A 19,537-nucleotide genomic window follows, 5' to 3' on the forward strand; every position below is an offset into this window, starting at 1 on the left:
TGAAAACCAGTTACACGAGTGTCCCACACAAGCATCTATTTACTTAGAAATCCGGTGCAGAGTAGGCCGTTCCAACACCCCGATTTAACCCGAACCCAATCACAGGGCAATTTACACTGACCAATGAACTGTCCAATACCTGTTTGGACTGCGGGAAAACCCTCACATTCCACGGGAGGACGTACAGAGACACCTCGTGCAGGGTGAAGGGATTGAACGCCACCCTGAGCTGTAATGGTGCCACACCTAGCGCTACTCTACCATGGTGGTGTTCTTCAAGGCATAAACCGTGTAAAGAGAGTTGGTTGGCAAGCTGGGGCTCCACGTGACTGAACAATCTCACACCACCAATAATTACGAGCTGTTTAATTCGGTGAGTGGCACAATAATGAGATGCATTGGTGTAATGAGACAGTCCTGGTGAATGGTCTCCGCCCAAAATGTCAACTCTTCATTCCTTCCGTAGATGCTGCCTGACCTGCCGAGTTCCCTCAGCATTGTGTGTGTTAGAGACGCCGAGTTCCCTCAGCATTGTGTGTGTTAGAGACGCCGAGTTCCCTCAGCATTGTGTGTGTTAGAGACGCCGAGTTCCCGCAGCATTTTGTGTGTGTTGGAGACGCCGAGTTCCCTCAGCATTTTGTGTGTGTTAGAGACGCCGAGTTCCCTCAGCATTGTGTGTGTTAGAGACGCTGAGTTCCCTCAGCATTGTGTGTGTTAGAGACGCCGAGTTCCCTCAGCATTGTGTGTGTTAGAGACGCTGAGTTCCCTCAGCATTGTGTGTGTTAGAGACGCCGAGTTCCCGCAGCATTTTGTGTGTGTTGGAGACGCCGAGTTCCCTCAGCATTTTGTGTGTGTTAGAGACGCCGAGTTCCCTCAGCATTTTGTGTGTTGGAGACGCCGAGTTCCCTCAGCATTTTGTGTGTTGGAGACGCCGAGTTCCCTCAGTATTTTGTGTGTTGGAGACGCCGAGTTCCCTCAGTATTTTGTGTGTTAGAGACGCCGAGTTCCCTCAGCATTGTGTGAGTTAGAGACGCCGAGTTCCCTCAGCATTGTGTGAGTTAGAGACGCCGAGTTCCCTCAGCATTGTGTGTGTTAGAGACGCCGAGTTCCCTCAGCATTGTGTGTGTTAGAGACGCCGAGTTCCCTCAGCATTGTGTGTGTTAGAGACGCCGAGTTCCCTCAGTATTTTGTGTGTTGGAGACGCCGAGTTCCCTCAGTATTTTGTGTGTTAGAGACGCCGAGTTCCCTCAGCATTGTGTGAGTTAGAGACGCCGAGTTCCCTCAGCATTGTGTGAGTTAGAGACGCCGAGTTCCCTCAGCATTGTGTGTGTTAGAGACGCCGAGTTCCCTCAGCATTGTGTGTGTTAGAGACGCCGAGTTCCCTCAGCATTGTGTGTGTTAGAGACGCCGAGTTCCCTCAGCATTTTGTGTGTGTTGGAGACGCCGAGTTCCCTCAGCATTTTGTGTGTTGGAGACGCCGAGTTCCCTCAGCATTTTGTGTGTTGGAGACGCCGAGTTCCCTCAGCATTTTGTGTGTTGGAGACGCCGAGTTCCCTCAGTATTTTGTGTGTTAGAGACGCCGAGTTCCCTCAGCATTTTCTGTGTTGGAGACGCCGAGTTCCCTCAGCATTTTGTGTGTTGGAGACGCCGAGTTCCCTCAGCATTTTGTGTGTTGGAGACGCCGAGTTCCCTCAGCATTTTGTGTGTTGGAGACGCCGAGTTCCCTCAGTATTTTGTGTGTTAGAGACGCCGAGTTCCCTCAGCATTTTGTGTGTTAGAGACGCCGAGTTCCCTCAGCATTGTGTATGTTAGAGACGCCGAGTTCCCTCAGCATTGTGTGAGTTAGAGACACCGAGTTCCCTCAGCATTGTGTGAGTTAGAGACACCGAGTTCCCTCAGCATTGTGTGAGTTAGAGACGCCGAGTTCCCTCAGCATTTTGTGTGTTGGAGACGCCGAGTTCCCTCAGCATTTTGTGTGTTGGAGACGCCGAGTTCCCTCAGCATTTTGTGTGTTGGAGACGCCGAGTTCCCTCAGTATTTTGTGTGTTAGAGACGCCGAGTTCCCTCAGCATTTTGTGTGTTAGAGACGCCGAGTTCCCTCAGCATTGTGTATGTTAGAGACGCCGAGTTCCCTCAGCATTGTGTGAGTTAGAGACACCGAGTTCCCTCAGCATTGTGTGAGTTAGAGACACCGAGTTCCCTCAGCATTGTGTGAGTTAGAGACGCCGAGTTCCCTCAGCATTTTGTGTGTGTTGCCCTGGATTTTCAGCATCTGCAGAATCTCTTGTGTTTTTCTGCGTTGATCAGAACTGTCTCAAGTATTGAATACAGGATCTCTTGGAGGGGAAGACCGGTTATATCTGTGTTCCTCTCTAAGTAGTTTAGAAGCAGGGACAGTATGATGAGGAGTGAAATGAGAGAGTTCTTCAATTGGGTTGTGAAATTTTGGAATTCTCTACACTGATCATTATCATTCAAAATGGAGATAAATGGGTTTTTTTTGGCCTTCACGGGAGCAAGTTATGTGGGAAGGTCATTCCATCTGGTTAGCCTCCAATCTGACGGCACGAATATTGCTTTCTCCAACACCCAGTGATTTGTTCCCCCCTTCCCCTCCCACCCTCTCTTTCAATTCCTCATTCTGCCTCTTCTTTTGGCCCTTCCCTTCCCCTCACCTGTCCATCACCTCGCGCTGGTGCCCCGTCCTCCATTGCTCTTCTATCAGATCTCTCCTTCAGCCCCGTACCTCCCCCACCTAATTCCACCCAGCTTCTTACTTCATCCCTCTTCCCCCACCTATCACCACCCAACTTCTTACTTCATCCCTCCTCCCCCCCCACCTATCACCTCCCAGCTTCTTACTTCATCCCTCCTCCCCCCCCCCCACCACCTATCACCTCCCAGTTCTTACTTCACACCCCCAACCTTTCACCTCTCCTCGTCGTACCTATCACCTGCCAGCTTGTACTCCTTCCCCTCAGCCACCTTCTTATTCCGAGCTGGCCCCTCCTTTTCATTCCTACTGAAGGGTCTTTGCCTGAAACATTGATGTTTGTTTATTCCCATAGATGGCTGCCTGGCCAGCTGAGTTCCTCCAGCGTTTTTGTGTGTGTGTGTGTGTGTGTTGCTCTGGATTTCCAGAATCTCCGGTGTTCGTGAGGGTATCATCCTGGGAGGTGGTGCTGAGCTCAAAGCTCAGCCAGAAGCTTCAACGCCGAGCGGGTTGAAGGGCGACTCCTCCTCACGTCTGCCTGTTCTTCTTTCAGATCTTCTGCTTGCGTCGACACAGGACGCAGAGGCAGTTTGAATTGCTTGGTTCCAGAGGGTCGTACGTCCCAATGGCGGAGCGAAACGACTACCCGCAGTACATGTCGCACAGCCGGTTCACGGCGCCATCTAATGCTGACAAGGACGTCTACGGACAGGTAAGGCCATCTGTGTGAGGGGATCCAAGTGCTTAGTTAGTGGTGAGGATGAAAATCCACGAGCTGGCCGAGGAACCAAGAACTGCGAGAAAGCAGACTGGCTGTAACTGAATTCCTTTACGCTGGGAGATTTACACTTTGGCACTCGGGCGACACAGTGGTGTGGTTAGTATCGAGCACCCGTTGTAAGATAGGGTTGCAATTTCTCCCACTATCAGTCAAAAGGTTTGTGCGTTCTCTCTTTGACCGCGTGGGTTTCCTCCGGATGCTCCAGTTTCCGCCCACAGTCCAAAGTCGTACGTTTAGGTTGCGGGCTTGCTATGGAAGAGCGGCGACACTTGCCTGTGACGCAGGTGATGCGTTTCACTGTTTGTTTCGATGTTACATGTAACCAGTAAATCTTTTAAATTGACTTGGAGATCATTTAGAAATTAATGACGCATTTAAAAAATTTTATTCTCGGCTTTATTCCTCTGAATCTCTGAATGACAATATCTCTGTGGATCAATTTTTACAGAATCTGAATATCCCCTCACTTTCATCTGATTTCAAAGCCAAACTCAATGCGCCTATATCACCAGAAGAAATATCTTTTGCAATTTCTGCACTGTCCTCAGGGAAATCTCCTGGACCTGATGGGTTCCCTGTGGAATTTTATAAATCATTCTCTTCACTTCTTTCTCCTCAGTTACTTTCAGTATTATCTGACTCGTTTAATTACGGCAAATTGCCACCCTCTTTCAATGAGGCATCTATTATTCTTCTTTTAAAAAAGGGCAAAGACCCAACAGAGTGTTCCTCGTACAGGCCGATCTCTCTGCTCAATGTTGATGTAAAGATCTTAACTAAAGTTTTGGCTCATAGATTAGAAACCGTTATTCCCTCCATTATCTCTGATGACCAAACAGGCTTTATTAAAAACCGTCTCCCTTTTTTTAACATTCGGCGTCTATTTAATATATTATACTCAGTTCCAACTGGGACTCCTGAATGTGTTATCTCCCTTGATGCAGAGAAAGCATTTGATCGTATAGAGTGGAACTACCTTTTTGCAGTCTTAGAAAAATTTGACCTTGGCCAAAGTTTCATCTCTTGGATCCAATTGCTGTACCTGTGTCCTACTGCTTCTGTCCTAACTAATTTTCAGAAATCCCAAGTATTTAATCTCAAACGTGGCACCCGTCAGGGATGCCCCTTAAGTCTCTTTCTCTTTGATTTGGCTATAGAGCCTCTGGCGATAGCATTTTGAAATTGTCCTGAAGTGACCGGGATTTGGAAAGGGGGTGTTGAGCATAAAGTTTCTCTCTATGCTGATGACTTATTACTCTTTCTCTCAAATCCGTCTACATCCTTACCTCTAATGTTTTCACTTCTTGACCAGTTTAGCCAGATCTCTGGCTATAAACTCAACTTACATAAGAGTGAACTTTTCCCAATTAATAAAGAAGCTCAAGAACTAATATTTCGTGATCTCCCTTTTAAAGTAGTCCATAATCAATTTACTTATCTTGGAATTACAGTCACAAGGAAGTTTAAAGATCTCTTTTGTGAAAACTTTGTCAATCTTTCATATGCTATAAAACAGAGTCTGGTACAATGGTCACCTCTATCTATGTCTTTGGTAGGTCGTATTAATGTTGTTAAAATGTATGTTCTCCCCAAATTTTTATACTTATTTCAATCTATCCCAATTTTTATTCCTAAATCTTTTTTTGATTCCTTAGACTCTATTATTTTGTCATATCTGTGGCAGAAGAAGCGCTCTAGAATTAATAAAATCCACCTCCAAAAATCTAAAAAAGAGGGTGGCATGGCTTTACCTAACTTTCGCTTATATTACTGGGCAGCTAATATACGTTGTGCTACCTTCTGGTCTTTCTTCCACGGTCAACCCGAGTGCCCTAACTGGGTGGGAATGGAGTTGAGCTCCACTAAAGAATTATCTATATCTGCACTTCTTGGCTCTGCACTCCCTAGCAGTCTGCCCAGATCAATAGCTAATCCTCTGGTTAGACACACTTTGCGTATATGGGCTCAGTTCAGGAAATGCTATGGTTTCCAGGGGTTTTCCATTTCTAGCCCTGTCACACATAATCACCTTTTTTTGCCTACTACGTACGATTCAGCATTCCATGTTTGGTACAGGAAGGGCATTAGACATTTTGAAGATCTTTTCATTGATAATCGCTTCGCTTCTTTTCAGCAGCTCTCTGTTAAGTTCAACCTGCCTAACGCTCACTTTTTCAGATATCTCCAAATCCGACACTTTACTGCTCCTTTAATTCCTAACTTTCCTGAAATGCCTGCGAAAAATGCTATGGACCTATTTCTTTCCATTAATCCACTAGGTAAAGGTTTAATTTCAATTATCCGAGATAAACTAGCAGCCTTACGATGGGCCCCTGTGGATAAAATTAAAATGGCCTGGGAGCAGGATTTAAATATCTCCTTATCCGAGGAGAGCTGGGACTCAGTTCTCAAATCGGTTAACTCAACCTCTCTTTGTGCTTGCCATTGCCTTTTACAGTTTAAGATTGTTCATAGAGCCCATATGTCTAAATCTAAACGATCTCGATTCTACCCTGGCATTAATTAGTCCGCTCTGTGATAAATGCAAGAGGGGCATGGCCTCTCTCATCCATATGTACTGGCTCTGTCCTAGCTTGGAGAAATTCTGGAAAGATGTCTTCACTACATTATCGGGTATTCTGAATCAGCACCTAGAACCTAAACCCTTAATTGCTCTGTTCAGTTTTTGGGGCAAGACAGATTTATGTCTGGGTCTGACCCAATGCCGAATACTATCCTTTGCCTCTCTCCTGGCGAGACGCTTGATCCTCCTTAGATGGAGAGATGTTGCCCCGCCCACTCATGCGCAATGGCTTAACGACATTATGGCCTGCTTGGACCTCAAAAAAATTAATTATTCAGTTCTCAATTCGGATCTAAAGTTCCATAAGGTCTGGGGACCTTTTATCGAGTACTTTCATAACCTTCCTCTTGACTAGGGTTTTTTTTGTTTTTTTTTCTCTTTTTTTCAGTCCCTTGCTTTCAGCTCCCTTTTTTTTCTGGTAGTAGGCATTATTATCCTCTGTTGCTAAGTGTATTCACAGTCTGGGAGTTTGCTGTCCGGACTTATACTCTTTATACTGTGTGGTGGTTGGTCTGGAATTGTTGTTTTTTTTCTTGTGTTGTGGGGTTTGGGGAGGACACTAAGCTCACTTGTCTTTAATTTAGGTGCTTTTTTGTTAAATTTTCTTCCTTTGTAGCATATTGTTATTGTATGCTTAATCTTGCACTGTATTAATGCTCCCCACTGGGATTTGGGGTTTTTAATTTTGAAAAATGTTTTGAAAAACTAATTAAAAAATTAAATTTAAAAAAAAATTGACTTAGAGAGACAGCCCAGAATAGGCCCTTCGAGCCACACCACCCAGCGACCCACCGGTTTAGCCTGAACCTAATCACAGGACAATTTACAATGACCAGTTGACCTTTGGACCGTGGGAGGAAACCAGAGCCCCTGGAGGAAACTCTCAGTCACGGGAAGGAGGTACACACTCCCTCGCTGTGAGAGCACGGCGGTGTAGTGGTCAGCATTCAGGGGCGGGAGTTCAGCACCAGCGGTCAGGGCTGAACTCCCGCCCCTGTCCGTAAGGTGTTTGAATGCCCTCCATGTGACCACGCGGGTTCCCTCCAGGTCCTGTGGTTTCCTCCCACTTTCCGTTTGTGGGTTAAATTGCTCAGATGGGTGTAATAGGGACCAGCAGAACCTGTTACCATGGTGTATCACTTAAAAATAAAAATAAATAGTTTTTGTGGCAGAATTACAAAGGCATATAATTGCCATGAGTTATCAAACTAAGTTTTTAAAGAAAAATAGAGGTAGTGTTCCTGGACCATTCAGAAATTGATGGTAGAGGAGAAGAAGCTGCTTAAACAGTTTTCTCTATAGCTGTCATATGACATCATCATCATGTGCCAAGTTGTATGACATAATTGCGTGCCATGTCATTTGACGTGGGCAGCCATGGTAAAATGACCATAGAACCATAGAACATTACAGCACAGAAATAGGCCTTTTGGCCCTTCTTGGCTGTGCCGAACCATTTTTCTGCCTAGTCCCACTGACCTGCACCTGGACCATATCCCTCCATACACCTCTCATCCATGTACCTGTCCAAGTTTTTCTTAAATGTTGAAAGTGAGCCCGCATTTACCACTTCATCTGGCAGCTCATTCCACACTCCCACCACTCTCTGTGTGAAGAAGCCCCCCTAATGTTCCCTTAAACTTTTCCCCCTTCACCCTTCACCCATGTCCTTTTTTTTTCTCCTCCCCTAGCCTCTGGAAAAAGCCTGCTTGAATTCAGTCTATCTATACCCATCATAATTTTATATAACTCTATCAAGTCTCCCTTCATTCTTCTACGCTCCAGGGAATAAAATCCTAACCTATTCAACCTTTCTTGGTAACTCAGTTTCTCAAGTCCTGGCACGTTTGTTCTTAGCAAATTTTTCTAAGACGCAGTTTGCCTTCACCTGGGCAGTGTCTTTACAAGATGAGTAACCCCAGCCATTATCAATACTCTTCTGATATTGTTTGCTGGTGTCAGTGACAAGGGACTTGGGAGTCCTCGCACAGGGTTCCCTAAGGGTTGGTTAAACTTGCAGGTAGAGTCTGTGGTGAGGAAGGCAAATGCAATGTTTGATGCACCATCAATAACTCACTCTGAGATGTAAAAGCGAGATATCGGCTTTTATTGACTGGAAGAAGGAACGAGCAGTGGTTGACCACCATACTACATCCTGGAGACTGAGAGGCCGGGCTCAGACCTCCATCACCTTTATACAGGGGTCTGTGGGAGGAGCCACAGGAGCAGTCAGCAGGGGGCGTGTCCAGACAGGTATATGTAGTTCACCACAATGTTAGCATTCATTTCAAGAGGACGAGAATATTAAAAGCTAAGGCTTTATAAGGCACTGGGTTAAAGCGGGTGTGCCGGCATTGAAGAGGGTCCAGAGGAAGTTTGAGAAGGAGCGTGGAAACGAGGGATTGCTTCTATACTTGCTGGAAGTTAGATGAAGGGGGATCTCGTTGAAACCTATGGAATATTGAAAGGCCTAGATAGAGTGGAAGTGGAGAGGGCGGGGAAGTCCAGGGCCAGAGGGCACAGCCTCCAAGTGCAATTGATTAGTAAGGGGAGAAGGCAGGAATATGGGGTTTAGAGGGACAGTAAATTGGCCATGATGGAATGGCAGAGCAGACTCGATGAGCCAAATGTCTTGGGGTCTTAATACGAACTGTAGTATGTCACACTCATCAGGATTGGACAAGCTGTTCAGAGGACGATATTGGAGGTATGGGGGAGAACCAGGGGAACACACAGGGTGTAGTGCTTTGCCTGACAGTTGTGGGGGTGCAGGCCAGCGAGCTCCTTGTCACCCACGCCAATTTATATTGTCTGTGAGGAGTGTGCATGTCCTCCTCCCACAGGCCAAAGATGTACCACCGGTTAATCAGTCATTGTAAACCGTCCTGTGATTAGGCTGGGGTTAAATTGGTGGGTTGCTGGAGCCTGTTCTGTGTTGTATCTCTAAATAAATATGGTGCTGCTTTGATTTCTCAGCCTGGCTTCTATTTATACAGCAGACTCCCTGCATTGTTCGTGCTATTCCCCATTTCTGTTTACAGTCACAGACTCACTCAGGGCACATTTGGAACCGCTTCCATTTGCTCATTGTTAAGCAAGATGTCCCTGCTGCAACAGATTTAGATTGGAATCTAATTCATTGTCTGTTGGTGAGACGCCCCCCCCACCCCCGCCCCAGATCTGGTTTCTTACCCTGAGGGTTGAATTTCTGTTTCAGTCCGAACTGGAGCAGCTGTCAGCTGTGCTGTTCAGTTGAACCTGCCATTCGGTAAGGACACAGCTCTGACCTCTGCCTTTTCCTGCATCTTCTTCCTGACTGTGTGCACAGGTCTCCGCTGGGCTCTCCGGTTTCCTCCCACAGTCAGAGGTCTGCCAGTTAGTGGGATGCTTCATTGATCCCAAAGGAAATCGGTGTCGCAGTCGCAGCACGTGCACAGATAGGCAAATATTAGAAGAGAAGAAAGAATAAATAACCTCAAACAGCCTAACAGGAGGAGGGTAGGGTGGTCACTTCCCCAGCTATAGGGTGACTCATTATAGGGCCTAATGGCCGAGGGCAAGAATGATCTCACATAGCGCTCTTTGGAGCAGCACAGTTATATTACTGAAAGTGCTCCTCTGTTCAGCCAAGGTGGCGTGCAGAGGGTGAGAAACATTGTCCAGAATTGCCAGGATTTTCCGTAGGGTCCTTTGTCCTACCACAGCCTCCAGTGTGTCCAGTTTGACTCCTATAACAGAGCCAGCCTTTCTAATCAGTTTATTGAGCCTGTTGGCATCACTCGTGTTGATACCATTGCCCCAGCACACACCGCATAGCAGATTGTACTGGTGACAACAGGCTGGTAGAACACGTGAAGGAGAGGCCTACATATCTCCTCAGGAAGTCGAGGTGACTCTGGTCCTCCTCGGGCACAGCCTCTGTGCAGTTGCTCCGCTTCAAAACTGTCATCCATGTACTTGTAGGTCCTCATCAATAGTAACCAGGAGCAGTGCGCAGTGCAGATTTAGTCTTCCTAAAGTCCATCACCGTCTCTGAATCATCTGCAGCTCAACATCAGTAAGACAAAGTCCTTCACCAGGACCTTATTCATCCTCCCGTCCTCTCTCTATACACCCAACTATTATTGAATCAGAGAATTTCTACAGGTGCCATGACTCAGTGCGCAAAGTAATGCCAATACAGTCCCCTGTGGGGCCCAGTTCTGCTGACACAGCTCTGAAGCCGTGCATTAGTAGGTTAATTACTCATTGTAAATTATCCTCTGATTAGGCTAGGGTTAAATCGGTGGGTTGTTGGGCCTTTTCTTTGCTGTATCTCTAAAACAAACTCTCCAACCTCTTGCAGCTGAGACTTCAATGTCTTTCAGCCTCGAGTACAGATCAATAAATGAGCACAGTAGCCAAGCAGTTAGCATAACACTATGGCACCAGAGCCCTGGGTTCAACTCGTGCTGCTGTTTGTGAGGAGTCTGCATTCTCTCCGTGACCACGTGTTTCTCTGGTGCTCTGCTTTCCTTCCACATTACAAAGATGTACCAGTTAGTTGGCTAACTGGGCCAGAAAGGCCAGTTACTCTAAATTTAACAAGATCTCCAACCTTTGTCCAGGGTCCACATTTCTGACAATGTAGGAGGAAGAAATTTTGTCCCATCTGCTAGTTTACAGATCAATCCAATTCCCTGCTAATCTGTTCCCCTCTGGAAACTACTTTCCCCACATTCTGATCAGCTTTCTCTCACTCAGTCCGACCCCTTTCCAGTAGACTAGGGGCAACTTGCAGAAGCCAGCTGTGAACTCGCAAACTAGCACGTCTTTTGCACATGGGGTCACGGGAGAACGCGTGCGCGCACACCCCAGCGCACGTATGCATGCATGCCTTGGGACTAAAACGAGTTGAAAGTCAGCAGGTCAGCTAGATGTGCTGTCAGTGGGTCGATCCTTATCTTGAGTCGTAGCAGACTGCATCACCGTCTGGTGTGGAGGGGCCACCTGCACAGGATCAGAAAGTTGTAAACTCTGCCAGCTCCATCAGCGGAACTAGCCTCCCCAGCATCGAGGACATCTTCAACAGGCGATGCCTCAAAAAGGCAGCGTCCATCCTCCCTACCTGGGACGTGCCCTTTCTCATTGCTACCATCAGGAGCCTGGAGACTCTCTCACCTTCTTCCCCTCCACCATCAGATTTCTGAGTGAGCGGTGAATCCGTGAACACTACCTCATTTTTTCCTCTTTTTTTTTGCACTTTTTATTTATACATATTTTTAAAATGTATTGTTTTTGTTATTTTTATTACTATGTTCTGCCACAAAGACAACATTTCACTACTTATGCTGCTGGTATTAACCTGATGCTGACTCAGACACACTCCTCTAGTTTGAGGCTCCTCCTCCCAAGCTATGGAAGTAATGGTGTTGGGCAATTTGGCTAAACGGACATTTCTGTGATCCTAGCTCTCCAGGACAGAGCAGCAGATATTTCCCATGCTCAGCAAGTAGCAGTGCTTGTGCACCGCCGTTTTAAATTCCCTCGTCTCCTTACCTTGTTACCGTGTTCCCCATTTGGCTTTCTTCCAATCGTTTGAACACCTGGACATCTACCCTGTCCAGTTCACCCTCTGGAGCCTGCATGCAGTGAGGTCCCAGCTGGCTTGACCACTTCCCGGTTTTAACGCTCGGCTTCCCAGAGCCTGAGAGCTGACTGGTTCTTGTGAGTGTCCTCTGGTTAGAAGCGTCGCATCAGGGCCGCTCGCTGGTTTAGAATCCTCTGGATGTTGCACAGCTGAGGAGAAAGCCTGAAAATGGTTCGATTTAATATCAGAGGATGCGTACAGCCTGAAATTCTTGCTCTTCACGGAGATGTCCATGAGACAAGAAGCCCGAAAGAATGAATGATAGAAATATCAGAACCACAACGGACCCCCTTTCCCCTCCATTCACAACCAGGAGCAGAAGCATCGACCCTCCCCCCTCAACGCACCTAAACCCCCCCCCCCAACCACATGAGTAAAAGTCCCCAAGAAGACCTTCATCCAGAGTCCCATCCCAATCTGGAGTCCATCCCAGCACTTTAGTATCACAGACAGGCTCCCTCTCTCCATCGAGTGAGAGAGGTCGCTCCTGGAAATTAAGAGAGCAGAGCCCAGCAGCTCGCTGTTCCGATATTACAATTTTCTGTGACACTTCTCCAAGCCCCCCCCCCCACCCCCCGACTCTGACCCTCCATTGAGAGACAGAACTATTGTGTGAGTGCTGGGCCCTCCTTCTGACAGCAGCTCCCTCTGCCTCCTGTCTTGATGTTCCAGTCACCTATGACGTTCTAGTCGCTGAAGTTGCCAAGGGACCGGGTTATCTGCAGGGCCGTCACCCAGCCTGAAGGCAAACACCTTCCAGGCTGCTCCTGGAGATATCGAAGTGCCGGGCAGCTTGGTTGGTGCAAAACCCCACTGCTTGCGGAGAACCGTAGTTTGACTGTAGATCACGACTCCAACAGAACCCCGGCCACCTAGGAAAATAAGCTTTTTTCATGAAAGATCTGGAAGAAATTCCTGGGTCTACAAAACTTCTGGGGCCATCTTTCCAAGCTCCAAATACCAAAAATTTAGGATGGGCAGGCTTTCACTATGCACCTCCCAAAATGCTCTCCAATCACTGTTATGTTCCTTCGTTTCCCGCCCGTAGGAGGTTCTGTCTCGCAGGTCTTTGTAAACTGCCCCGAGATTAGGTTCGGGTTATTGGTCATCGAATTACAGGAAGGATATTAATAAGATTGAAAGAGTGCAGAGAAGGTTTACAAGTATGTTGCCGGGATTTGAGAAACTGAGTTACAGAGAAAAGTTGAATAGGTTAGGACTTTATTCCCTGGAGCATAGAAGAATAAGGGGTGATTTGATAGAGGTATATAAAATTTATGATGGGTATAGATAGAGTGAATGCAAGCAGGCTTTTTCCACTGAGGCTAGGGGAGGAAAAAACCAGAGGACGTGGGTTAAGGGTGAAGGGGGAAAAGTTTAAACGGAACATTAGGGGAGGCTTCTTCACGCAGAGAGTGGTGGGAGTGTGGAATGAGCTGCCAGATGAAGTGGTAAATGTGGGCTCACTTTTAACATTAAAGGAAAACTTGGACAGGTACATGGATGAGAGGTGTATGGAGGGATATGGTCCAGGTGCAGGTCAGTGGGACTAGGCAGAAAAATGGTTCAGCACAGCCAAGAAGGGCCAAAAGGCCTGTTTCTGTGCTGTCATGTTCTATGGTTCTACATTATACAAAATCATGATACAGTTCTTTTTCTAGGAAAGCACCACTCCTGGAATGCTGGAGTCATAAACACAAGGGGAACCCCAGCTTTAACCCTTGCTGTATACCTCCTAGTTTCAGAAACTCTGAGAACTGACGATGGTGCTGATGTGGTCCCCAAGCAGTATAATATCAGAAGATGGACTATCCTGGAGTTGGAGGGTTTCCTGTGTGGGTAGGAGGGAGGGTGTTTTAATTTTATTTAAAGATACAGCACGGAATCATCTCTTCTGGCCCTTTGAGCTGCACCGCCACTGATTTAACTTGGCCTAGACGCGGGACATTTTTACGATAACCGATTTATGGCTTAATTGGCCTTTGTAAGTTGTCTGGTAAGTAGGCTAGGTTAAATTGGAGATTGCTGGGTGGTGTAGCTCGAAAGAAAGAGAACGGCCTATTCCGCGCAGTATCGCTAAATAAAATTACTTACTGTGGGAGGAAACCAGAGTGCCAGGAGTAAACCCGCGTATTCGCGGGGAGGAGCGTTTGAATTCCGAACCCCAAAGCCCAGAATGGTTAGCGTGCCACTGCCTTAGCTGTGCTGCTGTCTGTTTCAATGTACCTGTGGTACATAGATTTGAATTCGGGCTCACTCGAGAGATTTTTTTTTTGCTTGTCTGGATTAGCTGGCACCTTTAGTAGATAGTCAGGAGGAAAACAAGGGCAGTATTCAGTATTCTGGAGTGGGATAGGTCCTGTTAAACCTGCTAAGCAGGAAGGGTTTCTGGGAGCTGTTGGTGCCTGGTTTGAAATCGACAGTTTTGATGAGGTTAGAGAGTGAGACTCCCAGCCAAGATAATTTTGGAAGCGGCGTGAGTTCTCAGGTTTCCTTCTCGTGTCACTTTACGAGTAGGCATCCACGACTCCACATTCAGCCGCAAGCAACGTGCCTGGTAATGAATAATGGTATTTTCCCTCTGTTTTTTGTTCTCCTAGAAACAGGCCCTTCTCCCCCCCCCAAATCTAGCCCATCCCAATTTAGTAATCTCCCTAGTCCCATTGATCTGCACCCGGCCCATGGTCTTTCATTCCCCTCCCATCCATGTTGAAATCAAACCCGCATGCATCACCTCCACTGGTAGCTCTTTCCACACTCACCACCAGCCGGGTGAAGACGTTCCCCTTTCACCCTTAACCCATGACCTCCAGTCCTAGTCTCACCCAACCTCAGTGCAAAAAGCCTGCTGGCATTTACCTTATCTATACCCCTCATAATTTTGCCTTACCCCTGTTCCCTGGAGCATAGGAGAATGAGGGGAGATTTGATAGGGTCCTAACCTATTCAACCTTTCCCTATAGCTCTGGTATTCAAATCCCTCGTTCCTGTTCTCCATTTCACTTTGCCTAATCTTGCTTGGGTTCCTCCACTGCCTCCTGCAGTTCCCCATTCTGAACATAAGGGGCCCCTTAGAAATTCCCCATTGGCTGCCTCTCGAGTGTGACGCACTTGGTACTGACTGTGTGGTGTTATCCAGCTTGTATTTCTGGAAAAGCTGGTGCTGTAGTTTTGTCCCAGCACTCCTGATGTGTCCTCTACATTGGTGAGAGTTTTGCATTGTAGGGGGGAAAAAGCAGGTAGGTGGAGATGAGTCCATGGTCAGATCAGCCAAGATCTTATTGAATGGCGGAGCAGGCTCGATGGGCCAGATGGCCGACTCCTGCTTCTATTCCTTGTTACGTGAGACCTGTCTGTCGAGCACCCCAGCTGTATCCACAAAAGCGGTATTACCTGGTGGCCAATCATTTCAATTCCCATCCCTGTTCCCGTTTCAATATGTCGTTCCACATCTTCGGCCATGATGAGTCCGCTCGTATTCCACCGAGGTAGCCTCCAAGCTGATGGCAAGAACATCCATTTCTCCAACTTCTGGTTATTTTATTCCCTCACCTTTCCTCCTCCTATTCCCCACTCTGGCCTCTTGCCTCTTCTCCTCACCTGCCTATCAACCCACACTGGTGCCCCTCCTTCCCTTTCTCCCATAGTTCACTCTCCTCTCCTATCAGATTCCTTCTCCGGCCCTTTGAATTTCTACTTTCCACCTCCCAGCTTCCTACTTCATCTCCCCTTCACCCACCCACCAGGCCTCCTCCATCTCCTTCCAGCTTGTCCTCCTCTGTCTCCCCACCACCTTATTCTGGCATCTTTCCCCTTTCCTTCTCAGTCCTGATGGAGGGTTTTGGCCTGAAACATCAACCTTTTATTAATTTCCATGGATGCTGTCTGACCTGCTGAGTTCCTCCAGCATGTTGTGTGTTGCTATTCTCTTGGTCCTGGTTGCTAAACCCATCTCCCTCCTCTAGTTTGACCCTGCCTCATTGTCAGTTGTGCGATAGACGAGCCATCCGCTATTACTCCTGTAGTAGTGCCCTGCTGCTTTCTCACCTTGGGGCAGCACAGTAGCGTGGTGGTTAGTGTAAACACTATTCCGCACCAGTTGTGCAATCGGGGCTCAATTCCAGCCGCTGTGTGTAAGATGTTCTGATCTCCCGGTGACTGCGAGTTTCCTCCGGGTGCTCCGGTTTCCTCCCACATTCCAAAGGCAACAGGTTAGGTTTGGTAGGTTGTGGACATGCTGTGTTGGTGCCAGGAGCATAGTGACAGAGAGGGCTGCACCCCTGCCCCAGGACAGCCTTGGACTCCGATCTATGACGCATTCACTGGGGATGTATGTACTGTTGTAGTGTGAGTTGAGGCTTGTAGATGTGGAGCTTTCTTTTGCTCAACAAAATCAGACACAGCCAGCATCATAATGAGACCCTTTCAGAGGAAGAGGCCTGTTGGACCCAGTAGTGCATGACATTGTGTATGCTAAAGATCAAAGGACAATTCTGTATTTACAATTTATCTACAATGCTTCCTGCGAGTTGCATATAACTTCCAAACCACCTCCTTCGCCACCACACTCTAGAATGTTAATCGGCATTGTCTGATTTTTCAATTAACTGCCGTATTCACGGTTCCAGGAATCCAGAGCTGAATTTCAAATTTAATCTACAGTCCCTACTCAGATCTGAAGGTTGGTGGTTGAAGTTATTTCCTGTATGTCCTAACCCCAGAACACCTAACAGTACAAGTGACAGCACTCTGATTCACTCAATTTGAAGTCATAATTAACAACCTTGCATGGAGTAGGTCCTTCCAGCCCTTCAAGACAAGCCACCCTGGTAACCTCACACCCCTGATTAACCCAAGCTTGTCACGGGACAATTTACAATGACCAGTTAGCCTCCACAGTGCATCTTTGGGGAAAATCCACGGGATGGACATTCAGAGACTCCTTAGAACAGCGCTGGAATTGAACTACGGACCGCCCTGAGCTGTAGTGTTACCACAAGGCCCGTAACAACCGGTGTCTTTGGGAATTGGGAAGAATCTGGAGCAACCCTGGGAAACTCACTCAGCTGAGGGGTGGATGGACCCTGTACACAGACATCACTGGATGTCACGATTGTACCCAGCTCTCTGCTACTGTGTCACCATTTTCTTCATAATCATACCCTATAACAATTATTCCTGATGTTGTCTTCAGAAAATGAGTCATCCTGAGAGAAATTCAACAATATGTGGTGCGGAGGGACTTGGGGTTCCCTCGGGGCTAATTTGCAGGTTGAGTCAGTGGTGAGGAAGGCAAATGTCATGTCAGCATTCATTCTGAGAGGACTAGAAAGTACAAGCAAGGATGTGACATTGAGGCATTATAAGGGCACTGGTGAGGCCTCACTGGGGTATTGTGAGGGGTTTTGGGCCCCTTATCTAAGAAAGGAAGTACTGACATTGGAGATGGTCTGAAGGAGGTTTACAAGAATGATCCCTGAATGAAAGGATTAACACATGAGGAGTGTTCGATGTCTCTGGGCCTGCACTCACTGGAATTCAGAAAAATGAGGGGGGACTCTCATTGAAACCTATCGAATGTCGAAGGGCCCTGGTAGAGAGGATGTTTCCTGTGGTGGGGGAGGGTTGTGAATCTGTGGAATAAGCCGGGGGCTGACAGATTCTTGATTGGACAGGGCATGAAGGGATACAGGGTGAAGGCAGGAGACTGGGGCTGAGGAGGAAATGGATCGGCCATGTTGAAATGGTGGAGACTGGACAGGCCAAATGGCCTAGTTCTGCTCCTATATCTTATGGACTTGAGATCTGACCAGACACATTTCACGCAAGATGAGAGTAAGCGGTGATCAGGCTTGTGCGGCTGTGCCTGAAACGTTCCTTTTGCTACATCCCGCCAGACAGCAACTGGCCTGGAACGCACTGCCTTGATTGCCTGGGCTTTTCTAAAGACTGGGATTAAATCACCATGCATCATCATTACGTGCTGTGTTGTATGACACGGACGATCATGATCTATTGACCGTGATGGTTCTCGGCAAGTTTTTCCACAAAAGTGGTTTGCCATTGCCCCCTTCAGGGTCGTGTCTTTACACGATGGGTGACCCCAGCCATTATCAATACTCTTCAGAGATTTTCTGGCAACCAGGATTTGTGATAGGCACCGGCTGCTCATACGACCTGCCCCCATGGCTTCCCGTGGCCCTGATCAGGTGCTCCACCTTGCCTAAGAGTGACCTGCAGACCAGCGGAGGGAAGGAATGCTGTACACCTCCTTTGGTAGAGAAACATCTCCATCCTGAAACCCATTATCTCTGTACACAGGCTCTTTCTTATTGTAAGTTATTTTGAGAAGTTGTTGTACGCATTGTTTTCCTTTTATTTTCTGACCGTTTCCATGAACGGAAAGGGTGAGTGGTGTGAGATGGAATGTAAACTTATTGCAGCAATAGCAGTCACAAAGACAAAGTGGGGCTCGTCTGGAATCTGAATGCCTTAGAGGTGGAGGTCTGTGTGCCAGTGATGGCACGATTGCAGATTCTGTTGACTGTGGAAGAGGGAAGGCTGCAGGACCAGGGCCAATGGCAGGATTGAAGCACATGATCACTGGCGCTGTAAAGTGTTATTCTAACCACTATACTATACTAACCTTCCGAGAATGGCAGAGTCAGATTCCTCTGTTTTATTGTCACTCAAGGTAGTTAGTGGGCAAGGGAAAAGGCCCATTATTTCCAGACAGAGTGACGTTCCCTCCACACCGTCCCATCACACACTCCCGGGGTCAGACACAGAGTGAATCTCCCTCCACACCATCCCATCACACACTCCCGGGGTCAGACACAGAGTGAAGCTCCCTCCACACTGTCCCATCACACACTCCCGGGGTCAGACACAGAGTGAAACTCCCTCCACACCGTCCCATCACACACTCCCAGGGTCAGATACAGAGTGAAGCTCCCTCCACACCGTCCCATCACACACTCCCAGGGTCAGACACAGAGTGAATCTCCCTCCACACTGTCCCATCACACACTCCCGGGGTCAGACACAGAGTGAAGCTCCCTCCACACCGTCTCATCACACACTCCCGGGGTCAGACACAGAGTGAAACTCCCTCTACATCGTCCCATCACACATTCCCGGGGTAAGACACAGAGTGAAACTCCCTCCACACTGTCCCATCACACATTCCCGGGGTCAGACACAGAGTGAAACTCCCTGCACACTGTCCCGTCACACACAATGCCTGGTGATAATATCTGCCTGGCTGTAATTTGACATCTCCACCTACTTGGCCCAGAGTTCACATTCAAACTTGTTTATCACACACTTGTTGAAATGGTGAAATGGCCATTATATCAAACGAGACAGCATGCCCAGGAATGTACTGGGGGCAGCCTGGTTCACCCTTTGAAGAGTGGGGAAGGGGTGGAGTGATGCTGGAACGTTAGAAGCTGTACTCGGTGGTGTCGAGTCTCTCTTTAAAAAAAAACACGAGTGGATCTTTATCATGCACCTTTATCACTTGTAAGGAGAAAGTTTGTGATGTTTTCTGACCTTTAGCTTCGTACTCAACACCGACTTGTGTCTCTGCACAGCTACGTGTATGTTAAATAAAAGCACGCACGTGAGAGATGGCTTCAACAATGCAGCAGGGGGAGGCAAGAACAACGTGCATATGTGGGCAACACAATAATGTATAGTGTTAAGCAGGGGGCTGTCATTGTTCTTACAAAAAAAAGAGATCCTGGCATTACACTAAGCACATTTCTTGTAGCCACGTAGATGTATTACAACATATTAGTTTAGCTCTCTCAGCACCTTAGGATTGTC

General features: G+C 47.5%; 1 protein-coding gene across 1 annotated transcript in view; it reads left to right on the forward strand.

The window, feature by feature from the left end:
* LOC140735724 (uncharacterized) overlaps window positions 1-19,537 on the forward strand; it is a 69,289-nt gene that overhangs the window by 41,807 nt on the left and 7,945 nt on the right. The window contains exon 6 of the mRNA XM_073061145.1: window positions 3,267-3,425. Within this exon, the coding sequence (XP_072917246.1) occupies window positions 3,267-3,425 (159 nt within the window). The remainder of the gene's footprint in view (window positions 1-3,266; window positions 3,426-19,537) is intronic.

This window comes from Hemitrygon akajei, chromosome 11 (assembly GCF_048418815.1).
Source record: "Hemitrygon akajei chromosome 11, sHemAka1.3, whole genome shotgun sequence".
Lineage (NCBI taxonomy): Eukaryota > Metazoa > Chordata > Chondrichthyes > Myliobatiformes > Dasyatidae > Hemitrygon > Hemitrygon akajei.